A 24185-nucleotide genomic window follows, 5' to 3' on the forward strand; every position below is an offset into this window, starting at 1 on the left:
TCTTGTGGACAACTAAGACCTTAATGCTGTTAAGTATCTAACTATTATGCCAAAAGGCTGATGGAACACGTTAGGCTAAGACCTTAAACCATTTACGATCGTAACATTTTACGCACAACTGCCAAGAGCATCAAGCCTGCTTTAAAAGAGCACAGTATTGGGAATTCAGATTTTTGCCTGTCATTGTAATTCTCTTGGTACCGTTCTGTAAAACCTGTTTATCACTCATTGTTAGTTCTAAAGTGCCCATTCAGCTTTACCAAGCTTGATACAGCCAAAAGCCTATGGTTAAATGGAATGGAAGAACTCGAGTGTAACAAAAGCCTGAATGTTACAAAGGTGGGGCCCACTTTTTGTGTCTAAAGGTAGGAATGTGCTATATTGATGCAGATTGTAGGCCCCATAAGTGGCATGTATGCGCATTATGACTTCTTAGGAATTTATTTTCTTGTTATTTATTTTTATGAATTTTTATTTCGTTGCTATTTAGTTTTAGGGATTTTATTTTTCATGTTATTTAGAGTTAGAGATTTTCATTTATTTCAAGAGAATTTTATTCAATTGCCTATATAAGGCCGTCGGGAAAGGAAAGGAAAGGGAAGTGAAGGGAAGTAAACTGATGTGGTAGAAAGGAAAGTGAAGGAAAAGAAACCTGACAGAAACCTGTCAGATGAGCGTTTCGTTGCACAGAAACCTGACAGAAACCTCATATAAACTAACAGAAACTACAGAAATATGCGTTTCGTTGCAGGGAAACTCAATAGAAACCTGTTAAATAGAAATTGTGACAAACTGATATGCAGAATGATGCCAACATAGAATCTAGTCTAAAATAAGTGGGTCCAACCCTCTGAAGTCAATCAAAATAAGAAAACCATGACAAACAGAAGTTGAACAATAACAATGCCAATCAAATTGTCACAAATATAGAGCTGCCAAGATATAAATCAGGCAACCAACATAGACCTGACAAAAATATGTCACAAATATAGAGTTGCCAAGAAGAAGCAGACCGTAATATCGCATAACAAAAAGACCAAGCCAAGTCCTTACATCTATAAGTCCAAGCCAACTAACAAAAATAATACATAAACATGTTCACAAAAAAAAACAGACAAGCTAACCAAAAAAAAGATCATATCCAAATGAAGTCCACATCTAGAACCATCCAACAACCACATGTTTATGTACGTCCACATCCACATCCACAATCACTCAGAATTCAAGGTTTTCCATCTTCTTCCACATGTAGCGCTCCCTCATTTCTACTGTGTACTTCATAAAAGCACGAACCTCCGTAGGGTTACGGTTGAGGTACTCATAAGCCCTCTCCAAGATGTCCTCCTCGAATCCTTGTAACCCAAACACGGCATCATGAAGCTCGTGATTGTCAAAAGGTTCCTTCGATAGATCCTTGATTGCATTTGCAACCTTCTCCAAAGTTGAAGTAAACCCTTCCATCAAATTCATATATTTTGCTGCACTACGCTTCGTCCCCCTCTGACCTTCATCGCTTCTTGCAAAATCTCTAACCGGAGATGAAGTTCTAGGCCCAGGTCCCCTACTGCTCTCACCCACCATAGGAGACTCTGGAATTGTTTCAGTCTCAGGGGTATCGCCAATCCCCAAGTTATCTATATGCGGAGCTGAACTCTGCACCTCCTGACTAGGGGCAACGTCATCCCTACTCCACCCACCCGTGGCATAGTCTTCGCCAAAAATGTGACGAAAATCATCTATCAACACATGTTTCTCTGTAAAATATTTCTTATGTTCAGGGTGAACCTACAAGAAATTCGGAAAAATAGTTATAAATATTACGAGCCAGAGTAATTAACAAATGAAACAAAGATGTCACTTTGTACTCATAGCGACCCAAGCATTGTAGACATCTTCCGTCACTTCGATCTTCTTATTGACGTCATCCCAGCCAAATCCGCTGGTGTTTATTATAGTGTTGACGGCCACAAATTTCTTTTTTAGGGTCTTGACTTGATTTTTGATATGCTCTTTCGTCATATCTTTCCCATATCGCCTATTCATTGCTCTGTTTGCCGCCGTGTATGCGACATCTTTAAAGCCATTGGGTATCTTGTGCCCTTCCGATACTTGTTCCAATAACGCATCCATCAACACCTTATCCATCTCAGTATTCCAGTAATGGTTCCTACCCACGCGACTTGCAGCCATCCTATATGAATTGAAACAATAACTCGAAACTCATGAGACCATACAATAACTCGAAACTCATGAGACCATACAATAACGAGAAACTCATGAGAGCATACATAAAACGCATGAGACCCTACAATACGAGTTTATTGTTTTTTTAAAACAAGCTACAAACAAGCCATAAACATTTGAAAAAAAAGGCGATACATAAATCAATGTTGAAAGTCATTCCACATATTCGTGGTCAATTCATTTCTAATCCTAGTCCCCTCTCGTGCATCATCGGCCCTAACAAGTGGAACATATGGGACAGGCTCTTCTTCCTCAGGCGGGACCACTGCTCGTAACTCTAGATCTACGTCATCAAGAAGATCATCATCTGCCATCTCCCTCCGAAAGAAATTGTGGACACAACAACAAGCTAGAACAATATCAATCTGTTTTTCGTATGGGTACATCGGTTCCTTGTTTAAAATTCTAAAGCGCTTCTTGAGGACGCCAAATGCACGTTTCACTACATTCCAGAGCGATGAATGTCTGTGATTAAAGAGTTCCTCTGGCGTTCGTGGTCTTCGACCCCTGATTTCATTTAAATGATACGCTATGCCTCGGTGCGGTGTTATAAAACTACGAAGTAAAGGATAGCCACCATCACCGAGATAAAACTTCCCTACAACGAAGAAATTATTGTCTCAGTATCGCCATTGTCTATTCATAACCGACATAATAAGTAGAAGGAAAGGTAAAGGATACCTGGAAGGCAAGGAAGCCCATTAGGTCGTGATGTTGCATTTCCTAATATCCTTGAGTCGGATGCCGATCCTTCCCACCCAGTCAAAATGTAATTGAACTTTAAATCGAAGTTACAAACTGCCAACACATTTTGAGAAGGATAACCTTTTCGATTAATAAACCGAGGCTTATATTCGGCTCTCACTTTAGCAGGAATATGAGTTCCGTCTATTGCACCAATGCAATCCTAGTATAGAAAGGCTAAATATATCAGTCAGTATCTTGAAATAAGGCCAGAATCTTAGTATTTGAGGTTACCTTGAAATAAGGCCAGGATCTTGGATTAGTGAGAATGACTTCTGGTATCTCACTCGTCGGAGGTTTTATAAACTCAGATTTCAAGCTTAAAATAGTTTTCAAGACCTTGTTGAAATAACGAGAAACCGTGGAACCTGATCGTTGTGTGAAGGCTCTAATTGACCGGTTCCGTTGATTGTGAGATACAATATGTAAGAACATTGCAACCTGCTCGTCAATGTTACAATGTATTGTATCTTGAAGTTCGCCGATGCTTCTAAGCAGTCGAACAAATCGTCCGAAGCACCTGATGTTCATCCTAAGTAAGTGCTTGCAATGTTCGTCTGACGTCACGGCACGCGTAATAAATTCCCGATCTGTGAAGTAGTTGTTTTCGTTTGGAGCTCGTCGTAATACTGTTGGAAGAATACGAGTGCAGTAGTTGCTGCACTCATTATTGTCGCAACAACACTCACAATCAACTTTGCCCTCTTTGTGGGGCGACCATCCTCGGTTCTAAGTCTCCTATCGTCCATCTAACAATAAGTGGATAGTACTCAAAAACAAATCATGAGTTAACAATAACAATTAAAACGTGAACAGTCAAAACCCAATTAAAACATGAATCATGAGTTAACAATTATGTGGTTTAACATAGCAAAAACACAGAGTACACGACAGAAGAGTGCTATAACATAAAGAAAATAAATGCCATAACACTCTATAATACCCTATGTACTTAAGTCTTTTTTCTGTATCATTCACCTATCTCCACTCTCTTCTGCTAAACTTTCGAGGGCTGACTACCTAACCCTCCATAACACTGATTAAAAAATCCAACTCGTGAAGCCCATTAAAACTGATTTCATAACATGGCAATTCATAGCAACCCTAGATTTATTACCTTGAATCAAAGATTATAAGAAAAGAAATCAAGACTATAAAAAGGAAATTAAGAACAAACCTCAGGAAGGTTAGGAAGAAGGAAATTAACAGTAGGATGATTACCTGCAAAAGAAGAAAAATAACATGACTAACAAGAAAAAATCATATTTGTGGAACCCTAAATCCATCCAAAATAAAAAATAGATAAGGTGTTCAAATTGATAAAACCAATTGAGTATCAAATAACTCAATCAAGTATCAAATAGACAGAGTCACAGAGACTTGCATCAAACGGTTTTAAAACTTGGAAAAAAACACCGACAAAATACTCAAGCTAATATGCTAAGCTAAAATACATGGAGAGTTCAGTGTGGAGTGTTCCCTTCATAGAACAAAAATTAGTCCAAGATACAGTGAAAAAAAAAACCTCCAACTAATTTGCTGAGCTAGAATACATGGAGAGATCTGTTTGGAATTTTCATTTTAAAAATCAGCGAAAAATACTTTAAAAATGCAAGGCACAAAAGTAACCAAAAAATAAATGTGTAAATCAACAGCAAATGTATTCCTGCAAAGATCTAAAGCTCATATAGAGCTTTTTTGAACCAAAGATATGTGGATCTACAGAGGAGAAACAAAAATCCGAAACCATAACCCAATAATAGAATACCAAAATAGAATGGGAAAAAAATAAAAAATGAAACCCTAACCCAGTAAATCCAAATCCCTACCCAAACCCCTTATCCGAAACCCTATCCAAACCCCATAAATCCAGCAAAAAAAAAAATCAGAGAGAGAGAGAGAGAGACTTACCGGAAGGTGATAGTCGTCGACAATGGAGGTCTTGCGAGGGAGAGAGAGAGAGTCGTTGAGAATGGAGGTCTTGAGAGAGAGTCTGAGCGAGAAAAGAGAGTGTCGATCATCGGGTGAAAGTCTCAGAAAGAGGGGCTTTCCGATGTATGAGGTAGGAAAAGGGCATTCCGTGAAATCGCGGAAACCCCTTTTCCATGTAATTTTTAATAATTTCCACGTCAGGGAAAAAAGTTTCCGCAGAAACTAAAAGAACACGCTTTTTACGGTTTTCCACGGAAACAAAGCGGACTTTCCGCAGAAAAGAGGGGGAAGGAAACTTAAAAGAACACAGCATTAGGGATTTTAGAATTTTTAGATGAAATAATGATTTGAGAATACAAATTCTCCCCTATCCGTCTTCTTCCCCTCTTATTCTTCTTTTCTCATTCTTCTTATCTTCCTCAATCTTGTTCTGTTGTCTACTCTCATCTTCTATTTCCTCCTCCCTGGATCACATCAGTTAACTACTTGGGACAGCCCCCTCAAGTGTGTTTATGACTGCTCTTATATATTAGAGCTGTTCAAAGTAAAAAAAAGGGGGGACAAATATATCATTTCCCCTCGGTAATGTATCAGCTTTTTTCTAGTTTTTTCTGTAATGAGATAATCTTTCTCTAGGCACCGTTTCTTTCGACCTAAGATGGGCGTAAAACAAATTTTACACCAAATTTTAAGTGGAAAATTGGACGTAAAATTTGTCTTTTTACCTCAATTTTACATCACAAATAAACAGAGCCCTGATTTCAAACATTAGCACTTTCAAGGTTTTTAGTTGTCCAAAATATTTTGACTCAAAAACATATTATTTTACGTTTTGTTGCACACCCCTCACATGATCTTGTAGAGAGAGAGAGAGAGAGAGAGATTCCTTCATGTTTTGAGGAAGACTTTGCAATGAGATATTTTCTTTGCCAGCTCAGCCAGTAAGGAATCGGCTGGTGAAGTGGAATTGATGAACAAAGGCAATCGAATTTGTCACTTCCCTGTTGCTTCTTTCTTAAACTGTGAAACCATTGTCTTTCCGTCGACTTCCCAAGCTGGGGAGTAGGGGTGTAAACGAGCCGAGCCGAGCTTGGCCAGGCCAGGCTCGGCTCGGCTCGTTAAGCTCAAAAGCTCGTTCACACCCCTCATCTTCCCTGGACAGTCCTACTAGTGTAATTTGACTACTTTTTTTACACTGGGGGGTGGTCCTAGTAACAAATGGGGTTCCAAAAATGAAGTGACATATTTTGCCCCCCCCCCCTCCTTCACTCCCTGGACAACCCTTTTAATGTATATATTAATATAATATATATATATATATATTTAAATATATTAAATTCTTAACGAGCCTTAACGAGACGAGCCGAGCCGAGCCTGGCCTAAATCGGGCTCGGCTCGTTAAGCTTAACGAGCCTGGTGAGCCAGCTCGGCTCGGCTCGTTAAGGATTCGAGCCGAGCTCGAGCGAGCTTCCGAGCCCGAGCCAAAATTGACACCGGGAGACAACCATACTTTCACTTACATTGCGTAATGGACTCAAAGTCAATAAATTATGGATCAACAAATCTCTACCTCATTGTTGTGTGTACCTATTAATTCATACTTTCTGAGCACGCTTTACTCCTTAATTAATGAGCACTACTAGGAAAACGGGAATCCGTTTTGTGAAAATAAAAACAGGCATCAAACCATTGGAGCCACGTCCACTAAAAGACAAAGGGTGGGAGCTCAAATCCCCATAAAGCATAAATACATCTTGAAAAAGGTCTAATCAACGGTCATGTCACTCCGGTTTTTATTTTTCACATGGAACCCTGTTTTCTAAGTTTTTTCCTTAAATGGAGAAGTACCAAGTTGTTAAAAGAAACATTTTAAAGAAACTCCCAATACACCAGATGTTGAGGGTTAAAAAGAATAGAAGAGGAAGAAAATGAGAGAAGAAGGGGAAGACAAATAAAGAATACAATAATAATAATAATTGAAGCTAAAAATAAACATTAATTTAGGGAAATGATTTCAGCACTCCACACTTTTTATAAAATGCACGAAAGCATCTTATCGTTTAGTATTTAGAGGGCTTGTAAAAGCTTTTTGAGATCTGTGATATTCTTCTGATAGCCCTTTAAATACTACACGACAAGATGTGTCGCACATCTTATAAAAACATAGGAGCGTTGATATCAGTTCCCTTAATTTATTAGGAAACATGTGTTACCATGAGACTAAACATATGCCGCCTAGGGGTGTAACTTGGGTCGGGTTGAGGCCGACCCGAGGAACCCATTTCCCCAACCTGACCCGACCCGACCTGATTTCCAACCCGACGAGGTTCAATCCGACCCGACCTGAGGAACCCTTTTTTCCAACCTGACTCGACCCGAGTTTTTAAGCTTAAAAAAAAAAAAAACAACATAAAAAATGTCGGGCTTCACTCAGGTCGGGTATCCAATCCTTCAATCCGAACCCGAACGCAACCCGACCGACCTTTTTTAGGGTTCAACCCATCAGGTTCGGGTTGAACCCGATTCAAGTTGCACCCCTAATGCCCCCTAACACATATTTACATTTAGGATAACACTTGTGTCCTAACAGGGTAATGTCGATTTTTAGCCTTTACTTTTATTTTTCTATTTATTCTTCTTCTATTTCCTTAAATTTTAAAGATTTTCACTTTTTTTTTAAAATTTTCTCTTCTTCTTCCCTTCTTGTTTTTCTTGCCTAATTTTTAGGAGGTTTTTTTTTCTATTTTTCTTCTTCCATGATATTTGTGATTTTTTGTCTATGAAAGAAGGAGATAGGGGAGAAGTAGAAGGAATAATACTAAAAAAGGAAAAAGAAATTTAACAGTCAGGGAACAAGAAGAGGAGAGACAAAAAACCCTCAAAATTGAGCCGGAAGAAGAAGATTGTAGGGAATCAAACTGGGTAGAATTCACCCCTAAAAGCTAGCTGTTAGAGGGAGGGTGCCCATTCCTTTACAACCCATCCACATCCATTTCACATGTCCGATGTGGGACTATTGCTTTTGCGTGGAACCCCATCAATACAAAGAAGAAAAGAAGAAGAAAAACAAAAAGAAAAAAGAAAAAAAAATCTCTAGAAAAATGAGAAGGAAGGAGAGACGCAAAACATAAAAAAAAAAATCCTTTAAAAGAGATGAGGAAGAAGAAGAAATAAAAATGAAAAATGAAGAGAGAGATAGAGAGAGGGAGAGATCTAAAAACGAGTATTATCGAGTTGGGAAACCTGCTCTTACTCTTGTGGTTAAATTTATGCATGATTAGCTTTTCTCGAATGCCAATAAAGGGAAGATTCTTTGGGATGTTTACCTTCTAGCTACTATATGGGCAAGGGCGGAGGCGACACATATAGCATGAGGGGGGCCATGCCCAACCCACGCAACCCCCCCCCCCCCCCCCCCCCCCCCAAATGATTTTCAAAATCCCTTTTATATTTGCATTGATGTACATGCATGCTTGGCTACCTTAGTGACCAGGCATCTTCGAATTTCAGAAATTTGGTCCGGAATTTCGAACCAAATTACCAAATTTCGGACCGAAATTTTAAACCATGATAAAAAAAGATCCGAAAGTAACAACAGGAGTGTACCTATTGAATCCATGGTTTTAAATTTTGACAGAAACGAAATCACACCGAAACCAAAATTTTCGAAATGTATAAAATTCCGGCCAAAATTTCAGTCGATAGGAAATTTCGCGAAATAAATGACAAATTATTATTATTTTAATCCTTTGCCAAATTTCGACCGAAATTTCGGTTTCGGGAAACACCGAAATTTCGCCCGAAACCGAAATTTAAAACCTTTTGAATCCATATCGATGTGAGTGTAGAAATTATTTCGGAGCGTGGCCTATTTAGGGGTGTTTTCATATATGTATATAGAAATCTCAGGGCTTTTCTGACAAAATTTGAAAGTTGTAAGGATAATGTTGTAAATTGGCAACAAATAAAAAAAAGAGCAAAAGCCAATCTCCCGTATCCACGCCAGCAATCTGTGCGAAAACCTCTCCTTTATTCACAACAGTCCGATCGTTATTCTCTCGTTAATCCTCAGCCGTCGATTCAAACTCAAAGCTCACCTCTTTTTTAACTCCATCTCTCCCAAAATCCCTTTTAAATCCCCTTCTCTTTTCCTCCTCTTTCCAAAACAGTAATCCCCTCCTCCCCAAACCCCATCTATTCTTCTGTTTTTTCCCCCAAAAAAACCCTTCTTTTCTACTGTTTTTTCTCTAAAAACCCATATTTTTTTTGCTGATTTTCTCATGGCTACTGAAGAAGTTAATAAGCCCTCTTCTCTCCCTCAGTATCCAGAGGTAAAACCCTAAATTCTAAAACCCTAAAAGTGCCAAAAAAAAACCCTAGAAATCTATTCATTGGTTTGATTTTTTTCTCATTTTTTCCATCTTTTTTTCAGGTGATTTTTACGGCAATCGCGGCGTTGAATGACGGCACCGGAGTGAGCAAATCGGCGATCTTAGAATACCTAGAATCATCCTCCGGAGAATTTCCGGCGGGACATGAAACCCTACTGGCCAACCATTTGGAAAAATTGAAGGAAAATGGTGAGCTTATAATGGTTAAAAACAACTACATGAGACCAAACCCTAACCCTAACCCTAACCCTAACCCTAATTTACCAGTCCGGCGAGGGCGAGGGCGGCCTCCGAAACCGAAGCAGCCTATTCCGGCTGGAACTGTAATTTCTCCGGCGAGGCCACGTGGCAGGCCACCTAAGCCTAAAGACCCTGCTGATGTGGCAGCTGCGGTGGCGAGTTCTGGGCTGCCGAAGAGGCGTGGGAGGCCGCCGAAGAGGGTTCGGTCTGCCGGAGTTGTGCCGCCGGCGGGAGCTCCGAGGCCTCGTGGGAGGCCGCCTAAGAATAAGACGCCTTTAGGTGTTGTGGGTTTTGTTTGATTGAAATGTTGAGATTATTCACTAATTTATTGTTCTCTATCTCTAGTTCTTTTTCGAGTGTTTTTTGTCAGTAGTTGTGTGTGTGTAATTTGTATGTACATTATGCAGCTGTTGAAGGGTTCTCAATGATTAATGAAAATCACTTTACTTTTCATCTTTTTAGTGGGAATTTCTTTCTTTTCATTCTCATTTACTAATGTGTTTTGAGTGTCTACTCATACAAAACCTTTACTGTTGAATCTAGATATTGAAATCATATGAGAATGTTTGTTTCACATCACAGCTTTTTTTTTGATTCTTTTTTTGTGATTAGGAAATCCTTTATTGGGTTATGACTTATGAGAGGATTCTTGATTAAAGTCAGTATGAATCATGTTATAAATTTCAACTTAGCAAACAAGATATGCATAGAAAAGAGTCATGTTTTAGTAGGTTTGGATTAATGTAGGTGTGGATTACAAGTAATGAAGACTCTAGGGTTGATTTAAATTATAAGTTTTGTTAAAGTATAAAAGATAAATATTGCCTTTCTTCAGTAGCTTAAGCTTTTGGAGAAGTTGGTAAGTTAACATGGTATCGAAGCTAAAGGTCTTGAGTTCAAACCTCCTGATAGCAAAAAAAAATCCACATGTGATGGTTGGCCCAAAGTGGGGAAGTTGGTAAGTTAACATGGTATCAAAGCTAAAGGTCTTGAGTTCAAACTTCCTAATAGCAAAAAAAAATCCACATGTGATGGTTGGCCCAAAGTGGTACCACATGTGCTGGGAGTGTTGAAGTATAAAAGATAAATATTGCCTTTTTCCAATAGCTTAAGCTTTTGGAGAAGTTGGTAAGTTAACAAGTTTCATAGATTTATATATTATTGTATATATTTGATTCACGAAGATTTAATGTTAATTTTATTAGGAAAAGATTAGTTGAAATTAAAGATGAGTTATTTGAATCTTTGAAAATAATTACATTTTTGGAGAAAACACCTTTTTAGGAAAAAATAATCTTTTAATTAAGAAGCGTACTCTTAATTAAGAGAAAAAAACATTAGAAGCATAACGGAAACGGGTGAGGTGGGATTGGAAGCATGCTGCCTCTAAATTTGAGAAGTGAGAAGAATTTAGCTTCTAAGTGAGCTTCACATTCAACTAAGAAAAGGCTTCTGTTGGGGTAGGGATTGTAGCTCAATGGTTGAGGCTTTGTATCTCATCCTTGAGGTCTCATGTTGAATCCCAGCTTACCTATAAAAAGGCTTCTATTTTCCTGGTAATGTGGTTATAACCACCACCATTGAAGCTACAAATCACTACACTGATTCAATTATTGTTCAGAAAAGGCTTCTGTTTCCCCCGCAATGTGGTTATTACCACTGTTAGAGCTACAAACCACTACACAGACCCTTTTTTTTTTTTTTTTGGTAGGTACACAGACTCATTTTCTTGCTCCAATTTCACATTGTAAAGGTTATCATTTTGCACTATGAATGCTCAAGAAGGTATCATTTTAGTGAAGAGAGTAGCAATACATCTTTCTACTTGAAGGTTAGGTAAAAACAAAATAATAAAACCCAAGAACCATTTGATTTAGGATTTTCCAAACACTTATGTTGAGGTTCCAATTATACCAAAATGGGGGTAGTTTTGTCACGAGAAAACGGTTATTTATGGGTTATTGAAGACGTGATGAAGTGACCATTTCCATTTTCTTTATGGTTGGTATTTTACAACAACTTACAGAGCAATTAACGAGACCTGTGAAACTTTACTTTCTAATACACGCAACAAATAACTAAGGCAACCTTTACAACAGACTCAAAATTGGGAAATTCAAATTTTCAAACCAACCCAGTAGGGGTGGCAATGGTTCGGTTTCGGTTCAGTTTGACCCTCAAACTGAACCGAACCAAAATTTGAATCGGTTACCAAACCGAACCAAAATCAAATTTTCGGTTCGGTTTCGGTTCGGTTCTGCCAATTTTACCACCCCTTACTCATAATTATTGGAGATATTCGGTTTCGGTTCGGTTTGATCCCCAAACCAAACCAAACCGAAATTTGATTCGGTTTGGTTTGATCAAACCAAAACTGAATTTTCGGTTCGGTGTCGGCTCGGCCAATTTTGCCACCCCTACAACCCAGTGAATATTCTAGTGTGACAAAAATGCCTACGAGGCTAAAATGTGAAGTGGGCCTATTGTGCCCATTGCTAATACCCAAGTGTAGACATATCCCAATCATGGTCCATCCATTGTAGGATCCAAGGGTATAGATGATCTAGATCATCACGATGTAGATAGATGTGTCATCAAGCCATAATGGGTTGAGACAAATCCAAGTTTGTAGACAGTGTACACATCATAATATGGGTACATCATAATTCTTTTTCACACATTATGTTTGATCTAGCCAGACAAGTCAGATATGGGTACATCATATTTCTTTTTCATGCATTATGTTTGTATCACTTGTGCTTTAATTTTTTGATGTAGAAATATAAAAATATGAATGTGATGCATCTAGGTTGCATGGGAAAATTCCATTTTTTAATTATTACTAGTAATAAAGGCAAGTTGACGCGCCACAGAAACAGAAATAAAAAAAAAATCTCAAAGTAAAAAAGGAAAAAGAGAAATAAGCACAATGCACGACTTTAAGGCATGGCTTAAAATTTCGGTTTCGGTAACCGTTTCGGACCTTTAGAAAACCGAAATTTGGTAGTAATTAAAAAATAATATTTAATGCATTTCGAAATTTTGGACCGAAATTCCGAAATTTTGTAACATATATATATATTTTTTAAAAATTACAATTAACGAAATTTCGGACCGAAATTCCAGAAATTCCAATGGCTGAAATTCGGAATTTCGGGAAATTTCAGTTTCGGCCTCCACCGAAATCCGAAATTTCGGTCGAAATTTAAAACCATGCTTCAAGGGAGGGTTAGACATGCTCAAATTATGAGCCTATATAGTGTATGGCTATAAACAGTTCATTGGGCGGTTCAGATCCATGATTGATGGATATATGTGGAATAAAAGCATAGCTTCATACTGTTGAATAAAGATTAGCATGCCTGCACACACTGTATTTTATTAAATTTTTATATACATATGCGTACTAGTACTAAGTTTTATCAAACAACTTAGCATATTTGCGTAATGGGATTTAGTGTGAACACTGCCAGGTCAACATGTTGATTTGGATGTTTTAACCGAATGTAGTTGTATCCCCTCCGTGAAGCTAAGAATTAAGACAAGGCTAAAATGTGTTTGGAAAGCCTACTGAATATAGTAAATGTGGATAAATCATGGAGGAAAAGATCACAAGTGACTAGTTGATTACTCACTAAACTACTTAGCAACCTCATCCTTTATAGACATGTATCTACAGATTAGCTAGCTAGATGTAAATTTCTCATAAATACAAGAAGTTGCTACAAAAATTCATGCATGAAAACCTTACTTTCCACATTTAATGGTCCCCTGTTCTATCTCTCTCCAATTACTTTTTCTCTCTGATTTCTCTTTTTCTTCTTTTCTTTGAATGTTGAAAGGTGTTGTCATAAGAGGAGCTTCAACGATGATCCTAGATGAAAGATCAATATAGTGTGGATATCAAATGAGCTGGAGAATGATTCAATCTGTAGGATTGATACGCGCGGGTGGGTGATCTGTGGATTATTGTATATACTTGATGTCGACCCAACTGAAGAATTAACTTGGAACAACGACATATTGGTATCAGAGCTCCTTATTTACTTTGTCTTGTTTCTATAAAAAATAGGAACAAGTTTAGTAGACGAAACCTTCTGTCCGTAGTAATAGTGGGAGAAGACAATGAACATTTGTGCTCAACTTGTTTGCTGTTGTAACAATTTGGGAAAACAAGCAAGGGGAGGATGTGATCTTTCTCTATAGAACAAGATTAGTTTAGCTCATTCCTTCTTTTTGATTATTATCATTCCATTACAATGACATAGAAAGGTGTTAGTAATGAATTAAGCAAGACAAAGCATTGGAATGCTTGTCTAGATAATGTTAGCCAGATGATAGTTATAGCCAAATAATTGAATGTTGTTGGGAACCTTATAGATGAAAGTATGCAAGCTAGTATCTATTATACTTTATGGCTTTCTTCCATCTTGGGGTCCAATTATTGTAGCTATTAATTCATCCGAGAGATATCACAATGGATCAGTATGAACAGTACTTCATAGCTTCTTCCATCTTAGGATTCAATCATTCTATCTATTAATTTAATTGTGAGAGATATCACAATGTAAATGAGGCTTCATCTTACGAAAAATTGAAGAACTAGATTCTTGAAAAGAAATTCATCAACCAAGAATTAAACAAATTTAAGGGAAATGATAAATCCGCACCCCTGTAGGATAAGTCGCACCCTTTTACCGTAAATTGATGTCGAAGGGCCTAAAAAAAGGAGGTTATGTGGACTTTTAACGTCTTTTGACGTCAATTCACTTTCTAGGGGTGCTGATTATCCTACAGGGGGTGCGAATTTATCATCTCCCTTATTATAATTGCATGAAGTCGGGACATTCATAGTCTGATCGCCCAGAAGATAATAAAAGTTTAAAGGGGACTAAGGGACTTGATATGTGTTGTCTCAGAATCTTTATCGACAGATTGTGAAAATGACGCATGAATATTGTTAGATTTGACTTCGAGGCACATAACAAAGACAAAGGATTCTTCATTGAAATGAAATGGTGGCAGATGCGTTGATGAAAGCGATGCTAAGTCAGCATGCATGGATACTTTGATTTGGGTGTGTCAAGCGAAAGTAATTAAGGCCACGTTTGGATACCTCATGTTTTTGTATTTGGAATTGGATTTGAGTTTTGGATACAAAATACATCAATCTTTCTCATGCTCATGTTGTACGTGGGAGGGACTTCTTGACATATTGTTGTAGCAAACTCATAAAGGTATTTGCCCCAGAGATAGATTTCCAAATAATGTCTTGCAGAAAAGATTTGAAAATCAATTTTTTTTTTCCGTTGTTGTAGCTGATTTGGAAATCGAAGGATCTGATCCAGTTCCAAATCTCAACTGCAAATGTGAGAAATCCAAATCTAAATCTTGTGGGTATCTAATGTGTCCTCTTTTCCATGAAGCTAAGTGGGGAAAATATGTGAGGGAAGCCTAATGACTATATTCGGGCCATTTAGATACACGAATTTTAGAATCCAGGGTTTCTTCGGATTTTTTTTTGTTTCTTGGGATTTTTGTGGAACAAAAAACTTCCTGGGAGATTGGTCAGAAAAAAACTCCATTGAAGTATCCCGGTAAAATAACAATCCCATGTTTGGTTGACCGGGCTATGGTGGGAAAAAAAATAATACTTTGTTTGGTTTCTTGAACTGTTGGGAAGAAAAAAATTCTTCTGCAAGCTTATTTTTTGGTTCCTGGGAGTATTTTTTTTCCTTCCGGGGTTTTGTGCGGGGTTATTTTGGTTCCTGGGATTATTTTGGGCCCACCAACCAAACGTGGGTTTCCTGCGGAAATTCCACAAAAGTCCCAAGAATCAAAAAAATTCCGGCAACCAAATGGAGCTAAGAGACAGTAGAAGAAGCGGACCAGCTGTCGTTTTTTACCTCTCGCCCTTCTTTCCGTCAGCAAGAGAGTAGCAGATCCTCCCATATTTCCAGGTTTTAGAAATATCAGGATGCAAGAGAGATTTATAAAACCTGAATTTCTCACTTAAAATAGGACAGCATACAACAGCTTGGTCACAAACCCTCTTTTACATTGTTTTCAAACTAAAAACCTAGATTCTAAAATCCGCGTATCCAAACGCCCCTAAACGTGGATAAGTCATGGATGAAAATATGTCATTTAACCAATTGTCATCTAACCCTCTATGGATGTTGAGGTTCCTACTCATTAGCTAGACGAGAGATTTGCCACAAATACATGTTGTTACAAAAATTCGTGAATAAGACAAAATCCGCCCTGAGGTGGCTGTTTTTCCCTGCAAAAGTGAGCCCTGAAATGTCTTTATGCAAAATTGCCTAGCAAATCCCATTGAAAAATGTTTCTAAAATTTCGTTTGTAAACCGCTTGGGGAAGCAGCAGTCCTTTGGAAAATCCAGGAACCCACGTGTAGAAGTTAAATACAAGTTATTGATGTTGGCACTACCATGTTTTGATAATTGCACTAACTCATCTTGCCTTTTATTATTAGAGTTCCGAGAGGTACGGGGAGGCGGGTTGACCGGCCGCCGAAGGTGCTTGTAGAGTGAGGGTTTTGTGTGTTCTTCTGTGTAATGATATCAGCACAACCGCGTTTCAATAATTGCACAAACTCAGCTTGTCTTTTCTTTTTTAACTGGCTTTTGAATAACCTTTGACAGCTCTTTAAATAATAAAAGACAAGTTGAGTTACTGCGAATATCAAAACATGGTTTTGTGTGTTCTTCTGTGTAATGATATCAGCACAACCACGTTTCAATAATTGCACAAACCCAGCTTGTCTTTTCTTTTTAACTGGCTTGTGAATAACCTTTAACAGCTCTTTAAATAATAAAAGACAAGTTGAGTTAGTGCGAATATCAAAACATGGTTGTGCTGATATCATTTTCCTTTCTCTTTCCTCTGTTGTTGTTTTTTTCTTAGGTAGATCGGCGGATGAGGTTCGATCCCTCGACTTATCTCTGACACTCTTTTTTCTGGTGAAATTTGTACATTTTTCTTGTGAATCAAAGAATGCATGGGAGAAAGGGGTGCAATTATCAATTACTTGAATGTAAAGATGAAGTATTCATTTGCTATTGTGTTGGATTGCATGAGAAACAAACCCTTTTTATCATTTGCACCGTGGACAATATCTTTGAAAGCCCCCACCTTGTTTCTTCCCAACAAATAAGCTCTCAGCTATGGGAACCCAAACCACAAAAGAGATTCAAATGGGTGCAATTGGGAATGTTCACCATGGGGATAACGAACCCGGGTATATTCTATCCTTGGATAGGCTTGCTATCCATTATTTGCATTGAGAAAAGCCCCAATGGATAGGGTATACTATATTGGTTTACATATTGGTTTAAGCACATCCAAATCTACACGCGGTAGCCAATCACTGGAACAGCTTATCCAAGGATTCCTATCCAGGTGGAAAAAAGCCCCATTCAGGTCAATTTTCAAGAATTTGCTGGGTTAAGCTTAGCATGTTTGGCAACCATGAAAAAAAATATTCCACTCAATATTAGTGGGCCTGTTGTGAGTGGGGGGTAGGAGTGAGGGGAGCATGAAAAGGCACTGAAAATGGGGGAAAACACCCAAAGTGAAGTCGTGTATTTTTCGTTGGTTTTTAGGCAATGTTTGGTTGCACAAATGCTCGGCATCCATTGGAATTATGAAAGAAAGTAAAGTTGCCTATGTGGCATTCATGTCCCCTCACTTTAAAACCAAATTCTATATAAAAAAGAGAGAATTTTGGTTGAAAATATTGGAAATCCTCTCTCTCTCTCTCTCTCTCTATCACACACACACACACACACACACACACACACACAATATTGGTAATGGTAATGGTAATGGCACCCCTACTTTTTCCTTACTCTCCGAGTCTATGCCGCGCAACCAAACACTACTTAATCTATTCCACTATGCTTCAAGAGGCAATTCTAGATAAATCCAATGCTTGTCTCCTCCTCTGATGCTCGTGCCCTCTCAACTCTCCCCCTCCTTCAGCTCCTCTTTCATAGTTGGGCCCACCAATATTCGAGTTTCATTCGATATCCGATCAACCTAGCCCAATTTGCATATAGATAGAGTTAGATTTCAACTTGGAGGTACATAAAATGGGGACCTTTTCTTGTGCCCTACGCCCTAAGGCATATACTGGGGAAGGTGGAGGAACCTCAAAATGAAAATGGGGCAAAGTACTGTCTCTTTTATTGGAGTTATCACAAAAGATGGAATGCTGTACTATGGTGGCCGGCCACGAGGTGGTCCTCTTTGTGAAAACTAGATAGCAACCTCACTCTTTGCATTAAAAGCAAGAGACAAGCAACCCGCCTAGGAAACTCGGGTCGATTTTGAGGAATTCGGGTTGAGCTTTTACCAAAAAATAGGGTTGGATTTGGGTTGATTCCAATTCATTTTTTAGCATAAGCTGAACCCGACCTGACCCAAGTTTCACCCCTAGTTTCTTTTACTCTTCCATGAGCATGTTCATAGGAATTTCAGTAGTCACCTCATTGTATTTTCCTAGAAAAGCATTTCAACTTTGGAAAAGAGGAATTATGTCCAAATATTTGTAATGGTTGAAGTTTATCGTAATCTCGATCAACGGCGATGGTTCCATCACCTTCTAAGCATGATCGACCATTGATAAATAAAGATAGTTATATATTTACATTTATATTGTTTTAAATAGCTTGGGGGCCTAAATGCACATGACAACTCTACTTTCTATATGGTTTAAGGATAAAGAAGTTGGGTGACTATATTAGATTGATGAATCAACACGCATTAATTTCTTCTGAATATAGTTGGAAGAGAAAGCAATAATCTATGATAATTTATATTTGTTGGGTTTGAATTATTGATCTGAACTAGAGACTATTGGTTCTTCCTATGAGAGACTCCATGTATTATTGTAGGTATAGAAGCAATTGGGTGAGTGAGGAGTAGACTTTATTCTACATTATCTCCTCTCTTTGTTTTATAATAGATAGTACTAATATTACTTCAATACCCGAGCGATATTCTTCCCACATATGCTAAGGAGTAGTGCTGTCGATAATTCGGATTGGATCCACTTATGTTATGTCTGTGTCATGATCCATTTAAATCCTAACTCTGCGGGGTTCTACTAGGTTTGCTCAAGTATAAATGATTAAATAACACCAACTCTAACAGCTTAAGCTTTTGGATTAATTGGTTGTTTCACATGGCATCAGAGCTATTGCCTCACGATAGGTCCTGAGCTCTAAACCCAATTACTCCTTCATTTTAAAAATCGTGTGTATGGCCAATCTAAAAGAGTGGCCACATGTATGCCCCCCACCCCCAACAAAAAAAAAAGAAAAAAAAGGTCCCACATGAGACATTCCAATGGATCACATCTTTTTTCTATGTCCCACCCAATTAGAGTAGGATCCAAAGTATCAAATCAGGTCCGTTGACAAGCCTACTTTCGAGAGTAGAAGAATATACCGGCCATGAGTCTTAAAACTTAAAAGCCATAGCTAAGGTTTTGAATAGGGGTGTAAACAAGCCGAGCCGAGCCGAGCTTGGCCAGGCTCGGCTCGGCTCGTTAAGCTCACAAGTGAGGCTCGGCTCGGGCTCGGCTCGGCTCGGCTCGGTCAAGCTCGGTAAGGCTCGCGAGCCTTACCGAGCTCGGGTTATATTATGTTCACACCCCTCATCTTCCCTGGACAGCCCTACTAGTGTAATTTGACTACTTTTTTTACACTATGGGGGGTGGTCCTAGTAACAAATGGGGTTCCAAAAATGAAGTGACATATTTAGCCCCCCCTTTCACTCCATAGACAACCCTTTTAATGTATATATTAATATATAATATATATTTAAATATATTAAATTCTTAACGAGCCTTAACGAGCCGAGCATAGCCTAACTCGGGCTCGGCTCGTTAAGCTTAACGAGCGGCTCGGCTCGGCTCGGCTCGTTAAGGATTCGAGCCGAGCTTTTTTAGCGAGCTTCCGAGCCCGAGCCAAAATTGACACCCTTAGTTTTGAATGATACTTCAAGAGGTAATTCTTTTTGTGGAAAATAGTTGTAGTAATTGGCAATGCCTTATTCCTAGAAAGGGACAACACTCAAAAACTTTGAAGGGTATGATCACATTTTCTCACCACTTGCAAGAAAATTTGAATACCAATAGACTAAAAAATATGCAAATTTCAGGAGAGACAACATTTTATTACCGTAGTTTTCTATGAAAAGAGGGACACTTTCTCCAAGGAAGCATGGGCTTCTTTTTCATAGTGAGCAAGTTGAAATAAACAAATCAAGACATGGAATTTACCAATGTATAAGTCAGTAATTTATGCCTTTTCCCAGTTTCATTCATAAACCGTGGATTTCGAATCGCAGAAATTACTGTTGAATTCTCGTGGGACCCTTTGTTTCCAAGTAAAATGGTATTAAAATCTAGATCACATTTTCCTGTATCGGGTTCAGCCAAGATGAAAATATTTAGGCGTAAACATTTTTCGGGTCAACTAGGGTTTTATTAATGTTTCGGGTCCTAAGTCAAGAGAGTAAAAAATGTTGGGCATAAATTATTAGGGTCTGATGGGAAATGACACGTTCGCACCCTTTCTTTTGATAGAAACGTTTCCATAAGGTGGCCCACATTTGCCCCTCTTAGTTAATTAGGTTTAGTTGTTTTTTTCTAAATAGGATTTAAGACTAAGTTAATCCCTAATTAAGATATATTATTGGCAAGCGTTATAGTGTAAGCAGAGACTTAGCAGGCGTAAAGCCATTGAGTGCATTAGGGTTTTCTCCGAGTGATCCTTGATCTACCAAGCTAAGTGTTGGGACTTGGGTAGAACTCACCCTTAAAGCTAGGTGTTAAAAGGAGGGTGCTCAAGCCCTTATAAGCCTATCCACATCTCTTTCACTTTTCCGATGTGGGATCTTTGCTTTCTCGGGGAACACCATCAATCTCTCCCTCGCCAAGGAAGCAATGTGGGGAACTACAAGATCACCCCCGAGGGATTTTGTCCGTCATTGAGGGTACATAGGGGCTATCGAGATCTTTCCCGAGGAATTTTCTCCATCCTCGACGGTACACCAGGGTTACCATGTCGTGACTCTGATACCACTTGTTGAGACCCGGGTGGAACTCACCCTCAAAAGTTGGCCATTAAGGGGAGGGTGCCCAAGCCCTTGTAAATCCCATCCACATCTCTCACTTTTCCAACGTGGGACCTTTGCTTTCGCATGGAACCCCAACAGTAAGCCCTAGATTCCATTGATCTGAGCATCCAAACTTTGGCAGATTGGAAGATCTCTCAAGTGATCGATGGACGATGATAATCAGGAACGTCTTCAAGGGTTGGATCATGCGCATCCACCTAACATCTACATATGATCATCATGGTCAGAGGTACAATTCATTTTCCGACTGAAGTTTATTCTAACAAGCATCCATGCCATTATGTTTTACTCTTTTACCTTGCCTTTTTGAAGTCTTGAAAACTATAACAAACAATAGAAGAAGTTTAAAATAATGAGATGATCATAGCTGATAGGGGCTTCTCAACAATAGCTTTCTTCTGACCATGAATATGTAAGGGCTATGTCAATTAAATGAATATCACATTTCAAATACATCAGGAGGAATTCACTTTCAGGTGAAGTATGAAATGAACAAAGTAGGATTTAGAAGATCCTGATGAGTGTATATGAGTTGCCAAGTGGGAGCAGTTGGCTTTTGAGTGGCTGTTGTAAGCATTGAAATAGTTAAGTTTGGTTATCTAATTCTCAAAAAGATTTTAGATTGGGTAAAGGCACATAACACAGAAAATGACCAAAGTACCCCTATCTCATAGCAAATGACAAAAAAACACCCTTATCTAATAAAATGACCAAAATAACAAAAATGCCCATATTTCATCAATATGTATTTTATAGAAAATGATCAAAATACCCCTATCTCATAGGAAAATGACCAAAATATCCTTGTATCATGAAAAATTAATCAAAATACTGCTTCCTCATAAAAATAATTAAAATACGCTTACAACAAAGTTTGTATATCCATGATAAATTTTAGAAAAAAATAGAAAAAATGAAATAAAATTAAAAATATTAATAAAGGAAAAACATAGAACACCCATATCTCATAGAAAATGACCAAAGCACCTTTATCTCATGGCAAATGTTCAAAAGCTCACACCTCATAAAATAAACAAAATAACCCTATCTCAGTAAAAACAATCAAAATATCCTTTTCTCATAGAACATAGAGAGTGACCAAAAACACTTGTTCAAACATTATTTTATAGAGATTTTATATGATGAGTGGGCGGACACAGTTGTATTGGAGGTGCACCCTTGATATTTGATCGAATGGCGGCTCAGTTTTTAAGAAGATGTTGTTGGATCAAATATCAATAGGCGAATACGAGCATATCCGTCCATTCATCATATAATTTCTCCATTTTATATGTCATACTCTTATAAGACATGTATTCCTTTTGATTTTCTTTTACTGATGGTTCATAATTAATTTCATCAACCAAACATGATTCTATTCCAAAAATTAAAAAAATAATTTTTTTTTAAAGTCAGTAAACATGATTTTTTATTCTAAAGAATTGGAATCAGAATAAAAAAACAGAATCAAAATCAAGAAACAGAATCATAAACATAGCTAGAAGCACAGCATTCCCTTATCCAAGGATCAATTTTTCAGAGAAACGCCAGCACTACCAATGCTGACAGCAATTGAATGGGCCAAATACTTGCTGAAAGCTCTCTGCCCTGGCCAACACGGTATCTGAGGAGAGTCCAATCTAACAACTGAAGGTAATTTTGATAAATTAAACTAATCCTATTAGCTTATAAGAAGTAACTTTGTTTGCATTCAAAGAGGCTCCAAAGTAGCCCTACAAAATCCATGATACCTATAATTTCCTTAAGCATAACAAAGTTTCTAAAAACAGGTACTTCACACTTTTTATATTTATATATGAGAAATTAGTAGTTTGATGACTCTTCATAAATTATTGGAGAGCTTATAGAGTTGTCTATAGACTCATTACTTATATTCACCCCCAAGATTTCTCCGGCCACCCGTTTCTATTAGTTTCATAGAAAGGACTGTATGCAACTGGTTAACTCTCTCTCTCTCTCTCTCTCTCTCTCTCTCTCTCATGACCTCTCTCTCTCTCATGAGCTCTCTCAACACAATAAAAGAGAAATTGCCTTGCAATAGTATGCGCTTTCTTTCGGGTGTAGTTTGAAAAAATATGTTGTGACAATCAAATATTCTAAATTGAGAACTATGTATTTTGGGAAATGATCACTCCCTTGTTTTAATAATTGCACTTCAATCTCTTTATTTACACTTTCTAATTGACTGTTAAAGGTTGTTACAATGCCCAATATTCAATCAAATAAGCATTTAATAAAGTGAGAATTATCATTATCAAACCAAAGAACAGAGAAAATTTGAATTCATACAAAATTTACTAATTTTAGGGCTTTATTCTTTCTGTGCCCATTGCTATATTTTTTTTTAGTTTTTTTTAAGCCCATAATTTATCTAGGAACCCATGGTGGCACTGTAATATTAATAATAAAGAAAAAGTCACAAGAGGAGGACATAAAAACCTTGCCTCTTACCCAATAAGATAAGTAAAAAAATCCATTAATCCCTTAACAAAGAAACAAAAACCAAATTTATTTAGTGAGAATATAAGGAACACATAATTGGTTGCATGTAACAGCTCCTCTAGAGTTCTTGGGGAGAGTATCCCTTTCCCAAAAAACTGTTCTTGGGGAGAGTATCCCTTTCCCAAAAAACTGCATTCATACATATTTTTGTACAATATTTGTATACAAATGTGTGGATAGAAAGTTTTCTATATTTATTTCTTCTTTGTCTTTCATATTTAAGGAACAATTATCAATGGGGGACAAAATTGGGCAGAATTATCAACGGGACCCATGCTTTTATGAAATTATCAACGAGGGACAAAAGAGGTTTTGTCAGTAAAATCTGGACAAAAATGCCCTTTTCTTAAGCAACAAGTTTTGCTTTTCCACTTTTCCCTCCTCTCTCTTCTTTCCCTCTTTTTTTTTTACTTTTCCATTTTCAACTTTGTTTTTTTACCCTACCAGTCATTTTCCTCATCGTTCAACCACCATTGTCACTGAGAAGTCTCGAAAACTTGAAACGTGAGTCCATTCCCATCTATCTCTCTGTATCTAGGTTTTGTTTTTCATTTGTTTTAGGGTTTTGCATTTCTCCTTCTCCTTTCAATGGTGGGTGAGGAAGATGAATCGTAGGGTAGAAAGAAAAAAAAAACGGTGAAAATGAACGAGCGAAAAAAAACATGAAGTAAAAATGTGTTATAAGGGACTTGATACACCCATTCGGAAATTGGTAATCCCATTTTGATACTGGATTACCCCAATCCCAGAGACTTGACAACCCCCTTCCAAAACTCCAGTACCCTCGGCCAATTTTCAGGGACTTGATAAGCTCATTCAGAAATTGGTAACCCTATTTTGATACTAGATAACCCCAATCCCAAAAGACTTGAAAACCCCCTTCCAAAACTCTAATACTCTCGGCCAATTTCCAAAGACTTGAAAATCCCCTTCCAAAACTCC

General features: G+C 37.9%; 2 protein-coding genes across 2 annotated transcripts; one reads left to right on the top strand and one right to left on the bottom strand.

The window, feature by feature from the left end:
• Nucleotides 1-1215: 1215 nt before the first annotated feature.
• Nucleotides 1216-2190, bottom strand: LOC143863414 (uncharacterized). Its single transcript, XM_077374080.1, has 2 exons — nt 1876-2190; nt 1216-1785 (listed from the first exon to the last, which is right to left on the bottom strand). The coding sequence occupies exons 1-2, from the start codon at nt 2188-2190 to the stop codon at nt 1216-1218; spliced, it is 885 nt and encodes a 294-aa protein (XP_077230195.1).
• A 6865-nt stretch (nt 2191-9055) lies between these two features.
• LOC143863715 (HMG-Y-related protein A-like) lies at nt 9056-10004 on the top strand. Its single transcript, XM_077374474.1, has 2 exons — nt 9056-9251; nt 9353-10004. The coding sequence occupies exons 1-2, from the start codon at nt 9201-9203 to the stop codon at nt 9848-9850; spliced, it is 549 nt and encodes a 182-aa protein (XP_077230589.1). The 5' UTR covers nt 9056-9200; the 3' UTR covers nt 9851-10004.
• Nucleotides 10005-24185: the final 14181 nt, after the last annotated feature.

This window comes from Tasmannia lanceolata, unplaced genomic scaffold, assembly GCF_043159265.1.
Source record: "Tasmannia lanceolata isolate RefF3 unplaced genomic scaffold, GAP_Taslan_0.1 ptg000044l, whole genome shotgun sequence".
Classification (NCBI taxonomy): domain Eukaryota; kingdom Viridiplantae; phylum Streptophyta; class Magnoliopsida; order Canellales; family Winteraceae; genus Tasmannia; species Tasmannia lanceolata.